This window comes from Psittacula echo (assembly GCF_963264785.1).
Source record: "Psittacula echo genome assembly, chromosome: 1".
Taxonomy (NCBI): domain Eukaryota; kingdom Metazoa; phylum Chordata; class Aves; order Psittaciformes; family Psittacidae; genus Psittacula; species Psittacula echo.
Window position 1 is genome coordinate 5,960,591 of NC_137735.1, and position 16,480 is coordinate 5,977,070.

Here is a 16,480-nt window from a genome sequence, read left to right on the forward strand (position 1 = left end):
TCCCGCTGGATGGCAGCACAGCCTTCTGGCGTGTCAGCCACTCCTCCCAGCTTAGTGTCATCAGCAAACTTGCTGACAGTACACTCAATTCCCTCATCTAAATCATTGATGAATATATTAAATAATACTGGTCCCAATACTGACCCTTGAGGCACTCCACCAGATACAGGCCTCCAACTGGACTCCGCCCCATAGACTACAACTCTCTGGCTTCTGTCCTTCAGCCAGTTCGCGGTCCACCTCACCACCTGATCATCCAGACCACACTTCCTTTTTTTTTTTCCAAGAGGTGAATGCACTGTGGATGTATATAAGGGCATAATGATGTTCTCTGTTTTGTCCTGCTTCCCTTCCATAACACTCCCTAACATGGTTTGCTGCTTTTGATTGGCACTTAGCACCGAGCTGACCTTTCCACAGGACTGCCTATTGCATTCCAAAGATCTCTTTCTTGAGCAGTAACAGCTCAGAGCTCAATGCTTTAGAAAGAATAGATGCAATGAGGAAATTGGGTTTTCTCCATCTTCCCCAAACTCCATCACAGCTGAATTTCTTCTTCCATTTTAATGCTCAATGAACATCATAAAAGCTTTTCTGCAATCCCTTATTGCCCTGCATGCTCTGTTTAACCTTTGTTTCACCTGCAAATATCACCACTTTGCTACTCACTATTTCTACAGTTAAAGATTGATTGAACCCCACACATCCCAGCCCCTATCCCTGTAAAGGGCACTGTGACTTCTCTATCCCACACGGTAACTCACCATCCGCTCCCCCCCTGCACTTCACCCTTTCAACCCATATTTATTCAGACAAGGAACTTCTTAACTCAGGACCATTGAGTTTCCTTAAAAGCCTCCAACAGGAGGGACCATAGTGAAGCCCTTCTAGAAGTCCAAGCAGACAGCATCAGCTCAGTGCTCCCCATCCACGTACTCAGCGGCCGCCTCCAAGCGCTCCCATATGACCGTGAGGCCGTGCTGCCCATTGTGAAAGCAACACTGACCTTTCCCATCCCTGGCAGTGTTCAAGGCCAGGTTGGATGGAGCTTTGGGTGACGTGGTCTAGGGTGAGGTTTCCCTGCCCATGGCAGGGGCTTGGAACTGGGTGATCCTAAGGTGCTTTCCAACCCTAACTGTCCTATGATTCCAGGAGTCTATGTGATCGTGTATTACACGCACCCACTCACCCTTCAGAGTTCTCAGCTGCCTCCCCTGACTTCTGTTTACTTGCTGGATTTGGTAATTTCCTTTAAGTTAAAAAAAATAGCAAATATTTAAAACATTAAAAACAGAAAATAAATAAAAAATTAAAGAAAATTTTGAAAAATAAAAAGTTAAAAGACAATATTTTAAAAATTAAAGAGACACAGAGAAGTAAAAATTTTAAAATTGTGAAAGAAATTGAAAGGTAAAAATTTTAAATTTAAAAATTAAAAGATGAAAATATAAAAATAAAATTTTACAAAATCAGAATTTTAAAAATAAAATTTATGAAACTTAAAATTTAAAAATGAAAATAAAAAAATCACAAGTAAAGGTAAAATAAATAGTATAAATATTAAAATGAAAATTCAAAAACAAGAATTAAAATTATAAATCAACAAACGAAGGTGCCTGGGAAAAGAGCAGGAAAGCTCCTCCTGTGCCTTTCCTCACTGGATTTGCTGACCTGAGCTCTCCTGCTTCTCAGGAGCAAGCAGGTCTGCCGCCCATCCAGCCCTGTGGCAGGCCCCTGGGCAGACGCTGCTGAAAGCCCTCAGGGTTTCATGTAATCAGTGTCAAATGTTAAGGTTTAAACCGATCAAGTCTTTTGGTCCAAACCCATCAATTTCAATTCAAGGCTTTAGCAAAGTCAGGTCCTCAGGTTTACAAAAATTAATGTCAAGTTTTTGGTCTATGGCCTTGAATAATCCCAGCTGAGAATGCTTTATTTGTTCTGTGGGTTTCCAGAGGGAACACTGAATCATAGACTCATAGAATAGTTAGGGTTGGAAAGGACCTTAAGATCATCCAGTTCCAACCCCTCTGCCATGGGCAGGGACAACTCACACTAAACCATGGCACCCAAGGCTCTGTCCAAGCTGGCCTTGAACACCACCAAGGATGGAGCATTCACAACTCCTCTGGGCAACCCATTCCAGTGCCTCACCACCCTCTCAGTAAAGAATTTCTTCCTTAGATCCAATCTAAACTTCCCCTGTTTAAGTTTGAACCCGTTACCCCTTGTCCTGTCACTACAGTCCCTAATGAAGAGTCCCTCCCCTGCATCCTTGTAGGCCCCCTTCAGATACTGGAAGGCTGCTCTGAGGTCTAAACCAAGAAGGTTCAGAAGTCACAGCCTCCTCCTCCTGCAAACAGTGACTGTGCTCACACTGTTAAACATGCATCACTGTTTGTACACCTCTAATTAAAGCAGATCATTACTTACACAGCGCTGCTCTGGTGCTGCTCTGTGAACACAGGCAGCACTCCAACTTGAGGTGGAATTAAGACACAGCCGTTAGTGTTCGTCTTTGCAAGCTCTCTATGCTACTGAAATACCACCTTATCCATCAGCCTGGGGTAAAAGGACTTTGCAAGTCGAGAACCAATAGCAGGTTGCTTAACATGGGATACACCTAGGAGCAGGGCACAACAATGCATAAATACAGGAGACAAACGTGCCCACACTCACAAAACGTTAGAGAAACACTCTCCTGGCCATACTACTGCATGGATAACCAAAAAACAGGCTGAGGGGTTGCAAATCATCTACATCCATGATTTTCCCAACAATAAATAGAAGGGATGCTTGAAACTCCAGGTTTGAAGCCCCATCCCTGGCAGTGGTCAAGACCAAGCTGGACACAGGGGATTGGAGCAACCTGCTCTAGTGGAAGGTGTCCCTGCAGGGGGTTGGAACTGGATGAGCTTTAAGGTCCCTTCCAACACAAACCATCCCATGATTCAGGGCGCAGACAAAAGGGTCCTGCTGCTCCTGGCTCCTTTTCAGGGATCCCCAGGCAGAGGCTCCCTGGAAGCTCATCCATAGTCCCTTACAGAGCCAAGAATCCAAACCTGACGTCTCTCATCCTTTTTGCCTCCATCTGGGAAGCCAGGAACTCATATCTCTTGCCAAGCAGTGCTACACCTGAACAGCCTGGAGAATTGTCAGTACAGGAAAGCGGGGGATGATACAATCCTATGGAAATCTCTGGGACAAAGCAGGATGTGCCGTCCTTCCCAGGGATGTACTTCCACAACTTCAATACTGGAGTGCTTCATTTCTTCTATGAACTGCAGCAGCTTATGTGGTTGTGCTGCTGATAGAGCACAGTGCCTCCCTCCAACATCAGTCTTTCAGCCTTTTCTATAAGGAGCCCCCTTAAATCAATGGGATAAATGCCCAGTTGCACCATGATATGGGATCATCCCAGATTTCCTGGGGATCTCAGATGCCTGAGGGCTTGCATTGTTATTAGGACATTACAGTTTTGCTTCCCTGCTCTCAGTCTGCCTGAGCAGAACTCCATCATTTCATCAGTTTTCCTTTAATACACAGAAAGTTTGACCTAATATGGAAACTGGAAATACATTTGCTGCCAGACTCCACTGCTCTGCTAAACCAAGCACGACTCAGTGCACAGCAGCGCCCAGCCATACCTGCCCCAGGACCTCAGGACACGGTTCCCTCCTCCCCTTTGCCACCAGCGAGGCTGCAGTGGCTCAGTAATGTGTTAAACACACTCGGAGAGGATGGTGTGAGGTGATGGAGGAGGAGGAACATCCCTGGGGATGCAAAACATGCATTCAAAGAGGCCATGCAGTGAGCGAGCGTAGTGATTTCCCTTTGCTCTCCCATCCTCTGTCCAACTTTCCCGTTGGAAGGGCAGAGTTTCTCAGGGCAGGAACGGTTTCTTTCCACCCCAAATCGGCGCAGAACAATTCTTACCACGTCTCCTGCAGCCCCGGGACAGGAAACACAGCCAAACACACGATCCTTACCTTCAAAACTGGCTGCTGAACGCTGGCAGCAGGCTTGAAGCAGCAGCACCCTGAGCCCGGTGCTTTCCCCAGCAGCAGGGTCCAAGGGATTCACATCAGATCAGAGAGCTCCCAGATCCCATCCTACGGAGCTGCTCCAGCCTGGATCCATAGGATGATGGATTCTGCCCCAACGCAGGACATCAAACCTTCACCTACACGACAGCACAGTGGTTCGCCGGTGGAGATGTGCCCCAGCAGCAGCACAGGCTCTCCCACAGCTGAAGCGAGTCTGCTGCAGCCACTCCTCCGAGGAGGGACTGAAGCGCAATCCCAGCGGTAAAACTCAAGGCAAAGTTAAACCCGTGCTGCATACACCGGGGTGCCCATGGGTGCTGGGGGAACGACTGAGCCGGGGTGAGGAACCCCAGTTCCCAGGGGGGCAAAACCCACAATCCTTGGGTTGCCAAAACACCAGCCCTGGGTTGTAAAACCACGAACCCCTGGGGTGCAAACACCCAGCCCCGGGGTGCCAAATCCTACACCCCGAGGCTCAAAAACCCCAAACCCTGGGGTACAAATCCCCCAAATCCCGGGGGATAAACCCCAAACCCCAGAGGGGTAAAACCCCAAAGATGCTGGAGAGCATCTCCCCTGCATCACCCCGGGCAGGGGGAGTCGGTCCTGGGAAAGGGTCAGTCGGAGGCAGGGAAGGAATGAGGGGAGTCCTGACCTGGGAAGGAGGAGATGCAGTGTTTGGGGAGGGGGTTTCCTCCGGACGGGAGGATACAGGATCTGCCTGGGGTGAGCCCACTGATGAGGGGGTCCTACAGGGAGCGGTGAGGGATAGAGAGGGGGATGCTGGGGAAGGGGGGACCGGGGAAGGAGATGATGAGGAGAAGGATGCGAGGGAAGGGGATAACGGGAAGGGGGGTCCCGGCGGCAACGGCACTTACCGGCAACAGGAGCCGGCAGCAAGGGGAGCCGCTCCTCCCGCCCCTTCCTTTCCCCGCCCCACCCGGCCGGTCCTGCTCCATCCCCGGCTCGAGCCGCTGTTCCCCGTGGAAACGCTGGTTTTAGTGCGTTCAAACCAGCCCTTCCCATCACGCAGCGGCCGTACGGGGTCGGATCGGCTCCCTGCTGCTGGAGCAAGCGGGAGCTTTGTCCGTGAGCCGCTAAACAAGCGCTGGCTCTAAGAGGAACCTGTTGGGGGTAGCGCTGGGGCAGGGTTACCTGAGCATCCCCTGGGGGAAGCTGAGCAGGACATGGGCTCGGTATAAGAGGTGAGGTTCTTAGGTTTTGTGCCTAAGAAAAGGTATAAAACCTGGTTGTGGTGCTTGCGCGGGTGTCACACGTGATGCTGGGAGCGTGTGAACCCCATCCATAGCTCCTGTTCCAAAACAACCCCAAATCAAACCTGAATGCATCAGCCCCATGTGCTGGGCTGCACCCCCAGAGCGTGAGCAGCAGCTCAGGGAGGGGATCCTGCCCCTCTGCTGTGCTCTGGGGAGACCCCCCCTGCAGCCCTGATCCAGCTCTGGGGCAGCAGCACAAGAGGGACGTGGAGCTGCTGGAGCGAGGCCAGAGGAGGCCATGGAGATGCTGCGAGGGCTGGAGCAGCTCTGCTCTGGAGCCAGGCTGAGAGAGCTGGGCTGGGTCAGCCTGGAGAAGAGAAGGCTCCTGAAGGGGAGACCTTAGAGCAGGGAGGCCATATCTCAACACTTAAAAGGGGCTTATAAGATGGGGAAAGACTTTTTAGTAGGGCCTGTTGTGATAGGACGAGGGTAATGGTTTAAAACTAAAGGAAGGTCAATTTAGACTAGATATAAGGAAGAAATTCTTTATTATGAGAGTGGTGAAACAATGGAACAAGTTGTTCAGAGAAGCTGTGGCTGCTCCATCCCTGGCAGTGTTCAAGGCCAGGTTGGAAGGGGCTTGGAGCAAGCTGCTCTAGTGGAAGGTGCCCCTGCTCATTGCAGGGTGGTTGGAACTGGATGAGCTTTATCCTTTAGATATATCCCAACACATGGTTGGTTTCTGGGTTCAAGTGAACACTGCCAGGTCAAGTTGAGCTTCTCATCAACGAACACCTCCAAGTCCTTCTCCTCAAGGCTGCTCTAAATCCCATCATCCCCCAGACTGTATTGATACAGCCCCAACCCAGGCACAGGACTTTGCACTTGGCCTTCCTGAACCCTCCTTTTTCTCCTCCTCTCTTTCTTCTTTAATTTATAGTGCAAAAAATAGTTCAAGACCCCCAGAAGAAGTCACCTCTGTCCCTAAATTAGAGTTAATTGATCATGGCCATGGGTTGGAGGTGGCTGAGGGCGGCAGCTGCCACCATGTGCAGCACTGGAGAGTCTCATTGCCCTCTCTTATCACAGAGGGCATCCCTCTGCCTTGCCCAGGCATCATGACCATCCTCTCACTGTGACTTGCTTTATCTTCATGTTATCCAGGCAGGCTGTCAGGCTTGAATCATGGAGTTCTTACAGAGCAGAGGATCATGGTAAAGGCTGGCAGTTCTTCACGTGTAATAGCACTTATCCCAAAAACCTGACAAAGAAGATAGATATCAGCAAAAAGAAGGGAAAAGTTGACAAAACTGGAAATGCTCTGTCAACCATTGGTGTTAATATCATTTGGGATTGCTATTGCCTGTTAGCATATCACAAACCATCAAAAAGCATGGCATGGTTTAATGTTTATTGTGATTTCTAGGATATTGTCAAGCAGGGAGTTCTAGGGTATGATCTCATGGGTTTGTTCTTACGTTATATGCATTGCTGTCTAGAAAGGGAGCAGTGAGGAAAAGTAGAATCCAATTGACTTCCTGATCGTCGCAGTAAGAAGAGTAATGGGAAATGTACATTCCAGAGGGTTTTGCATAGCAAAAGCTGTTTGATGTCAGAAAATCTGATCAGTGGTAGAGCTGTGCTCATCCAGCACCAAAGCCAAAGGCAGAATGCAACAAATCTCCTTCAATTGCCAAATAAGAGGGTGCAGGGTATGGAATACTCAGGAAAGCTCTGAGGCTTCATCTACACTTGGTACCCACTTGGACAACATCATTAAAACCCCTGGGAAGCATGGAAGGATCTCAAATGAATGTGTTATGTTTCCAAGTGGAAGGACTTGGCAACAGCTTCATTTTCACTTGTTCCCCCATTAGTAAGCACAGTGCAGGCTGTACCATCCACTAACACTTATATGTCATCTTCTTCTGCACTGGAAGACAAAGTGGTATCAAATGATGCTGTGGACAATGTGGCAGAGAAAGATGTTCCATCTTCACCTTACCTGTGCGAGTTAAGTTGATATTTCTTGATTTCTGCTTTATTCTCCCCATGTCTTGTGGCACTTCTGGGCTTTTTCTTCAACCTGCTTTTGATTTGCTTTGTTCAATGTACATCAGTCGTAGATGGAATGTTTTTGGACTGATTATGTGTAGTTTATAAGTCATGTCAGTTCTTTCTGGAGGTGTTTGCTCCAAGAAGCATTAGTGCCGGTCACTATGGAGTTCTTATGTATCACAACCAACCAGTTACTAGTGTTCCTTGGTGGGTTTCAGACATGAAGGCTTTGGCAGTGGGGATGCTGCCATGGCCTCTAATGACCCCATCACACCAGATTTCCAAATGCACAGAGAACAACGGATAAAAAAGGCTTATAAATCACATGGCATTGGGTAAATAGACCTGTAGAAGTGGCAGGTTTGGTTTCGTGTCTTCTCTTCCTCTGTCTGTTGAGGGGAAGCCTGTCCTGATGGCAATACCCCTTCTTCAGCTTCTTTCCTATGGCAGCTGCATGAAAAGCAGAAGGAAGAAATGAGCAATTGCTTTCCTGCCTGTCTTGATTTATCCAGGTGTGAAACTGGGCAAACAGTTTTCTCTGCTGTTAAATCGCTCTTTCATAACGCTGCTGAACAGGGTTCTGAGCTGGAGACACCAAAGACGCCTGCTAACCACGGCTTTCCTAGCAGCACTAGGGATCAGAGGCAGAGATGTGCTTTGTGCCAGGTGGCATTGGCATGCAAGGCTTGATTTCAGTGTAAATGGTGTTAGTCATCAGCCCAGGCAATGAGGTTCCCTTGACACCTGCTGTGCTCCCTGATTGTGCTTTCTAAACATCTTATGTGCTGTAGTCTGAGGCATTTCTTGTGCTTGATGGATCCTACCTGGCAAATTCCCTTCCAATTTCCCCTCATCAGACCCCATTTTTTTGTGTTTTCTTTTCCAGGTGAGATCTGTCATCTTTCTACCTTGACATTTTCACTCCTAGATGAACATTGAGGCATTGCTTCTATTGCTTGTCACAGGCGTTCAGCTCAGCTGTCTTACGCTGCTTCCACTTGCCTGTCCAACCCCAAAAGAGGTCTCACTTGTCTCCAATGGCTGTATAGGGAATACACACGCCTAATTTTTCCTGCCTCAGTTATACCTAAGTTATATTCTGGATGTGAATAGTACAGGTATTCCCACTGCTTTCCACATTTGGCTTCTGATAATGCTTTCATTGATACACTTCTCACCCTGCAAATACCTCCATGTCTTCGTGTGTCATGCTTTAGCTGAACTGCAGCCTGTTCATTCTACTAAGAAATCAGGATCTTCCTGGTTTTCAAGGAAACTAGAAATCCCTCAAAATCCCTAGTGAAATCCATGGGAATTACTGGAGCCTGGGATGGAGTTTATCAGATATTCATTATCATGGCACCCATTAAGTCAAGGCAGGAAGATGGATATGTAGTTATGGAATTATAGAAAGAATAAAAGAAGACCAATCCTCAAAATTCAGACTGTCTCAACGCAGATGATCAAAGATGATCCAAGGCTGAGAGAGCTGGAACTGTTCATCCTTGGAAAAGAAGGCTCAGGGGAGACCTTGTCACCATGTTCCAGTATTTAAAGGGTGGCTGCAAAGAAGATGGAGACTCCCTTTTTATAAGGAGTCACATGGAGAAGACCAGGGGCGATGAGCACAAGTTACTGCTGGGAAGATTCCAATTGGACACAAGAGGAAATGTTTCACAGTGAGAACAATCAGCCATTGGAATAATCTCTCCAGGGAAGTGGCGACTCCTCAGCATTGGACACTCTTAAGAGCCAGCTGGACAGAGTGCTGGGATATCTGGTCTAGGTCATGCTTTGCCTGGAAAGCTTGGACCAGGTGATCCTTGAGGTCCCTTCCAACGTGGGATTCCATGATTCTGTGATTCTATGACAGCAAGTGTTTGTAAGCATCGGGAGGTTTTTATGGAAGCGCTCAATGGTTTTGGTCTTGTGGGCAATTTTAGATCAAGGGATCAATCCCACCCCTGAACTGCAGGGCTGTAGCTATGGAACCAAGTTAACAGATGGAATTGTGTGTCCAAATCCTGCTCTATTATGGATTCTGCCCCGAGCCAGAGAAGAGTTTGAGGCTCATAAGCTACAAAAGCATGTTCAGACACAGAAATGGTGCAGCACTGCCCGCGACTGGTAACGGTGGCAGGTCCTGAATGCTCTTTGTTTGTTGTGGCTTCATTTCAGCCACACTCAGGGATTACTCCATATAGCACATATGCAGGGAGCAGCTGAATCTTCATCATACCCTCAGGATGCCTTGGGCATTTTATTCCATAGAGGGATAATAGATCTGATGCTACTAGATCACAATCCTTTGACTGATAATCCAACAGCCACAGTTATGCCCAAGATATCCTATGATTTAAACAGAAGCATCTAAAGCTGTTGGGAAAGTATCCCTGGGTTTACATCAAAGCAGCCCTGAGTTTTACATAGGACCAGCTCTCAGGAGACTTTCTGGGAACTTTGGTTAGCTTGCATCGAAGTGTGCATGCATCTGCTGTATGCTCAGATGAAATGGCTTGTTCACGGCTCTGAAGTGGCTTATTTATCTCTTTGTAGCTGCTGGGCAGATGCCTTGTGTTTGTGGGGGAGATTCCCCCAGAAACTTGATGGTACTTCTAAGCAAAATGGTTTTGCCTGTTAAAGGGCATGTCCCAGTTATCTGATGGTCAGGTTTTCAACATGGGCAAGCTCCTCTCCCTTGTTTACACCACTGCACTTTCACCTGAGCATCACTGTGTTTTGCAAACAGAAGCCCATTGTCAAAGGGCAGCCCTGCTATTTTTACCCTCATGTTAATGAGGAATAAACCGAAACCCAGTGAGTAAGACCGACATTCCCCAAAGTGCTCTCTAATTGCGGGCACCTCCATTCCTAAGCATCCAGATTGAGATACCTTGGCTGGGTTTGCAGTGGGAGTTGGGTAACTAAACCTTGTGAGTGCTTTGAGTTCTCCAAGACCTTCAGGAAAGGCAAACCCAAGCGTATGAAGATGCTGAAACTGAGTCATCCGAAATGAGTGGACATTTTTGCAAGCCCCCGTTGCTTGCCAAAAACTGCTCAATGACTCAACAGCAGGGTCTGAAACAAGAACCCTGAGCTGTGTGTTAGCTGTTAGACTGTGTCTGATGTGAGGGAGGGAGAGAAAGACAAAGCTAGTGAGAAATCCCACTGAGCAGACACTAGAGATCTGCTGCAGAGACCACGAAGGAGAGCTGCAAAGGCCTGAGAGGAAAAGACCACCAATGGGCACAGATAGACAGGACAGCATCCCAAGAGGGAGGAGAGCACTGAACACCTATAGACTGGAAGGTTAAAGTCAGTATATCCTACACACTGTGTCAGGACACAGCATCTCTTTGAAGACCTGCCGTACCTTTACTTGCTTCCAATAGTTCGGTTTCATGGCTCTGTTATGTTATTTCTAACAGCAGCGCTGACATAATTTGATAACTGTGGTGGACAAAAAGCCATCTAAGAACTTTATCATTGAAAGTTACCATTGAAACCATTGTCAGGCTGAAAAAAAGTTGCCAAAAAGAAGATTTTCTTTATGCCTTTTGATTGTTTCCCTGACAAGCTGGACAGGGGCTGTTTTCTCTTGTGCTGCACAATCTAATTATACCCATACAAAAAAAAATAGACAGCACTAACCATTTGTCTCGCATGACTCACTGCTGTCTTTCCAAATGTCATAAATGCCAGCAAGCAAACTACAACCACGAAACACATTAGTGTCTCACAAGGCTGCTTGGCTCGATTACAGGCTGCAAGGATTAGGCTGAGTAACTGGGAGAAGATGGAAGGGAGATTTCACTGGGCATCAGGGGTCATTGTGTGCTGAAATGCTGCAGATGATAAACCACTAAGAGGCAATCCGGTGCCTTCAACAACAATTCCCATTGTTACAGTTTGTACAGCCCAGAGGACATGAAAAAACAGCATTGTCCAAGTGGAAGAGAAGACACCCACATTTGGCAACACCTAAGAACAATGTCTTCAACACAACCATTCCCTGGGAATGGCTTTTGTCTCATGCACCCTATAACGGCAGGAGCCACAGAAACCAAAGCCCAGACTTGCTCCCATCAAGTCTCTGCTATCATAATTTGAACTTCTCCCCTGGAATAGACCTCCGGAAGTGTGCTGAATGGGACCGCAAGCTACACTTGCATCACAAACGCAAGCTGAGGGCTTCTCTGGCTTTGCCCTGACTTAATCAAGCTGTCCGGTTCTAACTCAGGAAGTCAAGTTCAGCCTTGCATCTAAAATAAAGGGCTGTGAAGCCATAACTTGTGCCTCCTGTTTTAACACAAAAAGTGGACCCCTCTCTGAATTATGTCATCATGGCCATGTCCTGTGCAGGCGTGAGGCTGGTGCCTGAAAGCCCAAGTGATGGGAGGGAGGGTTTCCATACAGGCACAGTGAGATGCTGGACATCCTCACCAGGGTGCATCTTCTCACATGGCTGCAGACAGTGCTGCACAGTAAATGCATTTTTCTTCATTGCAGACCTGACTGGAAGATGAGGGTCCCACTGGTTAGTTCAGCACAGCTTCTCCTCTGCCCTGGAGAGGACCAGAGCCAAAGAGAAGTGCATCAGGCTGAGTAGAAGAAGGGACCAAAAGAGTTTCAGTCTCGGAGCAACTGACACAATGAATCTGCTATAGATAAGCTTTAATAAATAAATAATTAAAAAGAAAGAAAGAAAGAAAGAAAGAAAGAAAGAAAGAAAGAAAGACAGACAGAAAATAGATAAATAGATAAAATTACCTGTGAAACCTTGGGGAACTTTGAAGAAACTCATCCCTTCATAGTGAAGTGGGCAGTACAGACTTCCAGTACCTAAAGGAGCCTACAAGAGTACTGGAGAGGGGCTTTGGACAAGGGCCTGTTAGGGACAGGCCAAGGGGAATGGCTTTAACCTGCCAGAGGGGAGACTGAGATGAGCTCTTAGGCAGAAGCTCTTCCCTGTGAGGGTGCTGAGGCGCTGGCACAGGGTGCCCAGAGAAGCTGTGGCTGCCCCATCCCTGGCAGTGTTCAAGGCCAGGTTGGACCCAGGGGCTTGGATCAAGCTGCGCTAGGGGAAGGTGTCCCTGCCCGTGGCAGGGGGTTGGAGCTGGATGAGCTTTAAGGTCCCTTCCAACCCAAACCATTCCACAATTCCATGATTCTCTGACCTGTCTATTCCAACAAGAGCCATTCTCATTTTGACATTACAATCCCATTTGAAAATGCATCCCCCCGCTGTTTAATATCCCATTCCCGGAGCTCAGTGCTCTGTCTCATTCGCATGCACGGTATTTTCCCATGCCATTGGAGCCAAGGCTGGCTGCTGAGCTGTGAAATGTGTGTGCTTCCGCTCCACCAGCTCCTTCCAACATGCCTGGAGCAAAGGCTTTATCTCGGTGGGAGATGTCAGGATGGTGATGCCTGATCTGTGGAGAAGATTCACATAGGAAATTACAAATCAGGAAGAAACACACCGGTAAGAAGGAAAATGGTGACGAGTAAAAGAACTGGGCTCTACACTGTTAAATCTCAGACCATGCTATGCTGCGCTGAAATACTGTGCTCTCTACAAACAGCTGCATTACATTTTTGTCATTGGGCAAATATAGCTGTGGTTTATTTTTAGCTCCAATCGAGTATCTCCTTTCAAATCTTATCACCACCCACCCAGATCAAGTGGGATGGACATAAATACAAACGTTACGTAGACTGCCCTTAGCTGAAGAGCACAACAGCAGCACATCAATAATCTCTTCTTTTATTTCCCAGGCATTTAATCTCAGATCCAGGAGAGCCTTGTTCACTGATGTCATTCATGGCTGGAGTATAAAGTATTGTCTGGCAAGGCTGATATTTCATATTTTAATATGAATTTTCACTCAAGGATCTCACAATATTCATAAACCCTAAAGCTTGGGCTGCACACAAGTTTTTTGCATCAAATACGTGGTTTGTTTAATTGTTTTTTAATTAAGAACATTTTCCCCTCAGTACCTCAATAAGATCACAATTACAAAATACTTTAGAGTTGTATAACTTCGTCCCCTTGCCAGTATAGAAGAATGTATCAACGTTAGTAACTTGGTGATGGTAAATCCATAAAGCATTCACATACAAAACACGCTCCATCACTTGTCTTTTTAAGCTTAACTAATGCTGCAATATGCCTCACAGATCCATGGGTGGAAAGTTGAATAAGGTAGGCCAAGCGCTGCTGTTCTACTGGAAAATGTGGGATAATTGCTCACAGGATCTGAATATCTACGGAAGTGTTTGTAGAAATGAGGGTGCGCTTAAACCAGCAGGGTGAGAAACATGCGGCTTTGCTGCGATAGGAAATCAAACACTAGCGGTGGCATTGTGCTCCAAAGAGAAGTCAGTCCTGGGGGAAATCATAGAATCATAGAATAGTTAGGGTTGGAAAGGACCTTAAGATCATCTAGTTCCAAATCCCTCGCCATGAGCAGGGACACCTCACACTAAACCATGTCACTCAAGGCTCTGTCCAACCTGGCCTTGAACACCGCCAGGGATGGAGCATTCACAACTTCCTTCCTGGGCAACCCATTCCAGTGCCTCACCACCCTCACAGTAAAGAATTTCTTCCTTATATCCAGTCTAAACTTCCCCTGTTTAAGTTTTAACCCGTTACCCCTTGTCCTATCCCTGCAGTTCCTAAAAAAAGAGTCCATCCCCAGCATCCTTGTAGGCCCCCTTCAGATACTGGAAGCTGCTCTGAGGTCTCCACGCAGCCTTCTCTTCTCCAGGCTGAACAGCCCCAACTTTCTCAGCCTGTCTTCATACAGGAGGTGCTCCACTCCCCTGATCATCCTCGTGGCCTCCTCTGGACTTGTTCCAACAGTTCCATGTCCTTTTGATGTTGAGGACACCAGAACTGCACACAATGCTCCAAGTGAGGTCTCAGGAGAGCAGAGTAGAGGGGCAGGATCACCTCCTTCGACCTGCTGGTCACGCTCCTCTTGATACAGCCCAGGATACGGTTGCTTTCTGGGCTGCGAGCGCACACTGCAGCCGGCTCATGTTCATTTTCTCATTGACCAACACCCCCAAGTCCTTCTCTGCAGGGCTGCTCTGAATCTCTTCTCTGCCCAACCTGTAGCTGTGCCTGGGATTGCTCCGCCCCAGGTGTAGGACCTTGCACTTGGCATGGTTAAACTTCATCAGGTTGGCATCAGCCCACCTCACAAGCGTGTCGAGGTCCCTCTGGATGGCATCCCTTCCCTCCAGCGTATCAACCGAACCACACAGCTTGGTGTCATCAGCAAACTTGCTGAGGGCGCACTCAATCCCACTGTCCATGTCACCAACAAAGATGTTGAACAAGACCGGTCCCAACACCGATCCCTGAGGGACACCACTCATTACCGGTCTCCAGCCGGACATCGAGCCATTGACCACAACTCTTTGCGTGCGGCCATCCAGGCAGTTTTTATCCACCGAGTGGTCCACCCATCAAATTGGTGTCTCTCCAATTTAGAGACAAGGATGTCCTGTGGGACAGTGTCGAAGGCTTTGCACAAGTCCAGGTAGATGACGTCAACTGCTCTGCCCCTGCCCATCAGTTTCGTAGCCCCATCATAGAAGGCCACCAAATTGGTCAGACAGGATTTCCCCTTAGTGAAGCCATGCTGGCTGTCACCAGCCACCTCCTTGTTTTTCATGTGCCTTAGCATGCCTTCCAGGAGAATCTGCTCCAAGAGTTTGCCAGGCACAGAGGTGAGACTGACTGGTCTGTAATTCCCCGGCTCATCCATTTTCCCCTTCTTGAAAATGGGGGTTATATTTCCCTTTTTCCAGTCATTGGGAACGTCACCTGACTGCCATGACTTTTCAAATATGATGGCCAGTGGCTTAGCAACTTCATTCGCCAGCTCCTTCAGGACCCGCGGATGGATGTTGTCAGGTCCCATGGACTTGTGTATGTTTAGGTTCTTAAGATGGTCTCGAACCAGATCCTCTCCTACAGTGGGCAAATTCCCATAAGGCAATGGTCATGCGTGTGGATCTATAACACAAATAACTTTATGTAGCCAACAACTTATGAACAAAGTCCAAAAATACATTTCTGTTGATGACTGCACCAGATTGAGTCCTAAGAACCCCCAAAAGACCTCCTTTCACATGTAGAAATATGTTTTATATTCCTATATGCTTTCCACTACTTGTTCTGGAATACTAAAACATAGATTTACCTACATTTAGGTTACCCTCGTTTTCATGACTGACTTCAGCTCTGGCAATCTGGTCTAAATAGAGTTTGGAAATCTTTATTTCTGCTGATTACCTTTGTCATCTCAATGACAGAACATGCGCTTTTCTCCCATTTTCATTTTATGCGCTTGTGGTGTTTGAGTTTCTATCGTCACTGACATGTCTAAGATGGAGTATTCAAAGATCTGATGTGTATTTATGGATATGTGTGTGTGTGTTCATTAAGAAAACTCTGGTTTTACTTAATAAAAGTGCACACACTAATACCTATTTTGGTCAAAATCAGCTGCTAGGTACAGATCTATCAGCTACGTTTAAGCGGACCTGCATAATTCTGACCGAAATCACTAGAAAGCTCTCACAAATAGCTCATCAGGAGAGGAGGGAAAAGCAGGCACTGGCAGATAAGCAATGCCCTGGTGAGATGTATCCCTCTTTTATTTTCAAAGGTGATTACAGAGATACCCCCTTTTAATCCAGCTAGGCAATGCAAAAGATAGGGATAATACTACTTCGATAATACTACTTCATGCGAGTCAGGCTATGCTGGTTTATTTAACACCGGCTTATGCTAGATCAATATGATTTATGCTAGATAAATACAGGTTGGATTCAAAGAACTGGTATTTGGACTATTTACGTTAGCAATTTTACTAAATCAGCTTTAATCAAGTTAGGTAAAATCTGAATATAGAAAAGGAACCAGATATAAAGAAGAACACAGGTTATAAGTTGTTCTGACATCTTTTCTGTCCTTTTGTGAAACTGCCTTCTTCTGGTCTTTATGATGAAGTTGTCCTCACCCCTTAGAGCTAAGATGACGCCACAAAGTTGACATTTCCCAAATCAGGCACATCCACAGAAGCAGACAAAGGGCAGAGTGACCTTCAGGCTCACCAGGGAGGCACTGTAGTGTTTGAA

General features: G+C 47.1%; 1 protein-coding gene across 1 annotated transcript in view; it reads right to left on the reverse strand.

The window, feature by feature from the left end:
• The window catches only part of LOC308231488 (D(1B) dopamine receptor-like), a gene marked incomplete at both ends in the record, with an annotated part of 47,676 nt that overhangs the window by 8,034 nt on the left and 23,162 nt on the right, over positions 1 to 16,480 (reverse strand). Inside the window, one exon of the mRNA XM_080636982.1 lies at positions 4,922 to 5,108. Coding sequence (XP_080493108.1) covers positions 4,922 to 5,108 — 187 coding nt within the window. The remainder of the gene's footprint in view (positions 1 to 4,921; positions 5,109 to 16,480) is intronic.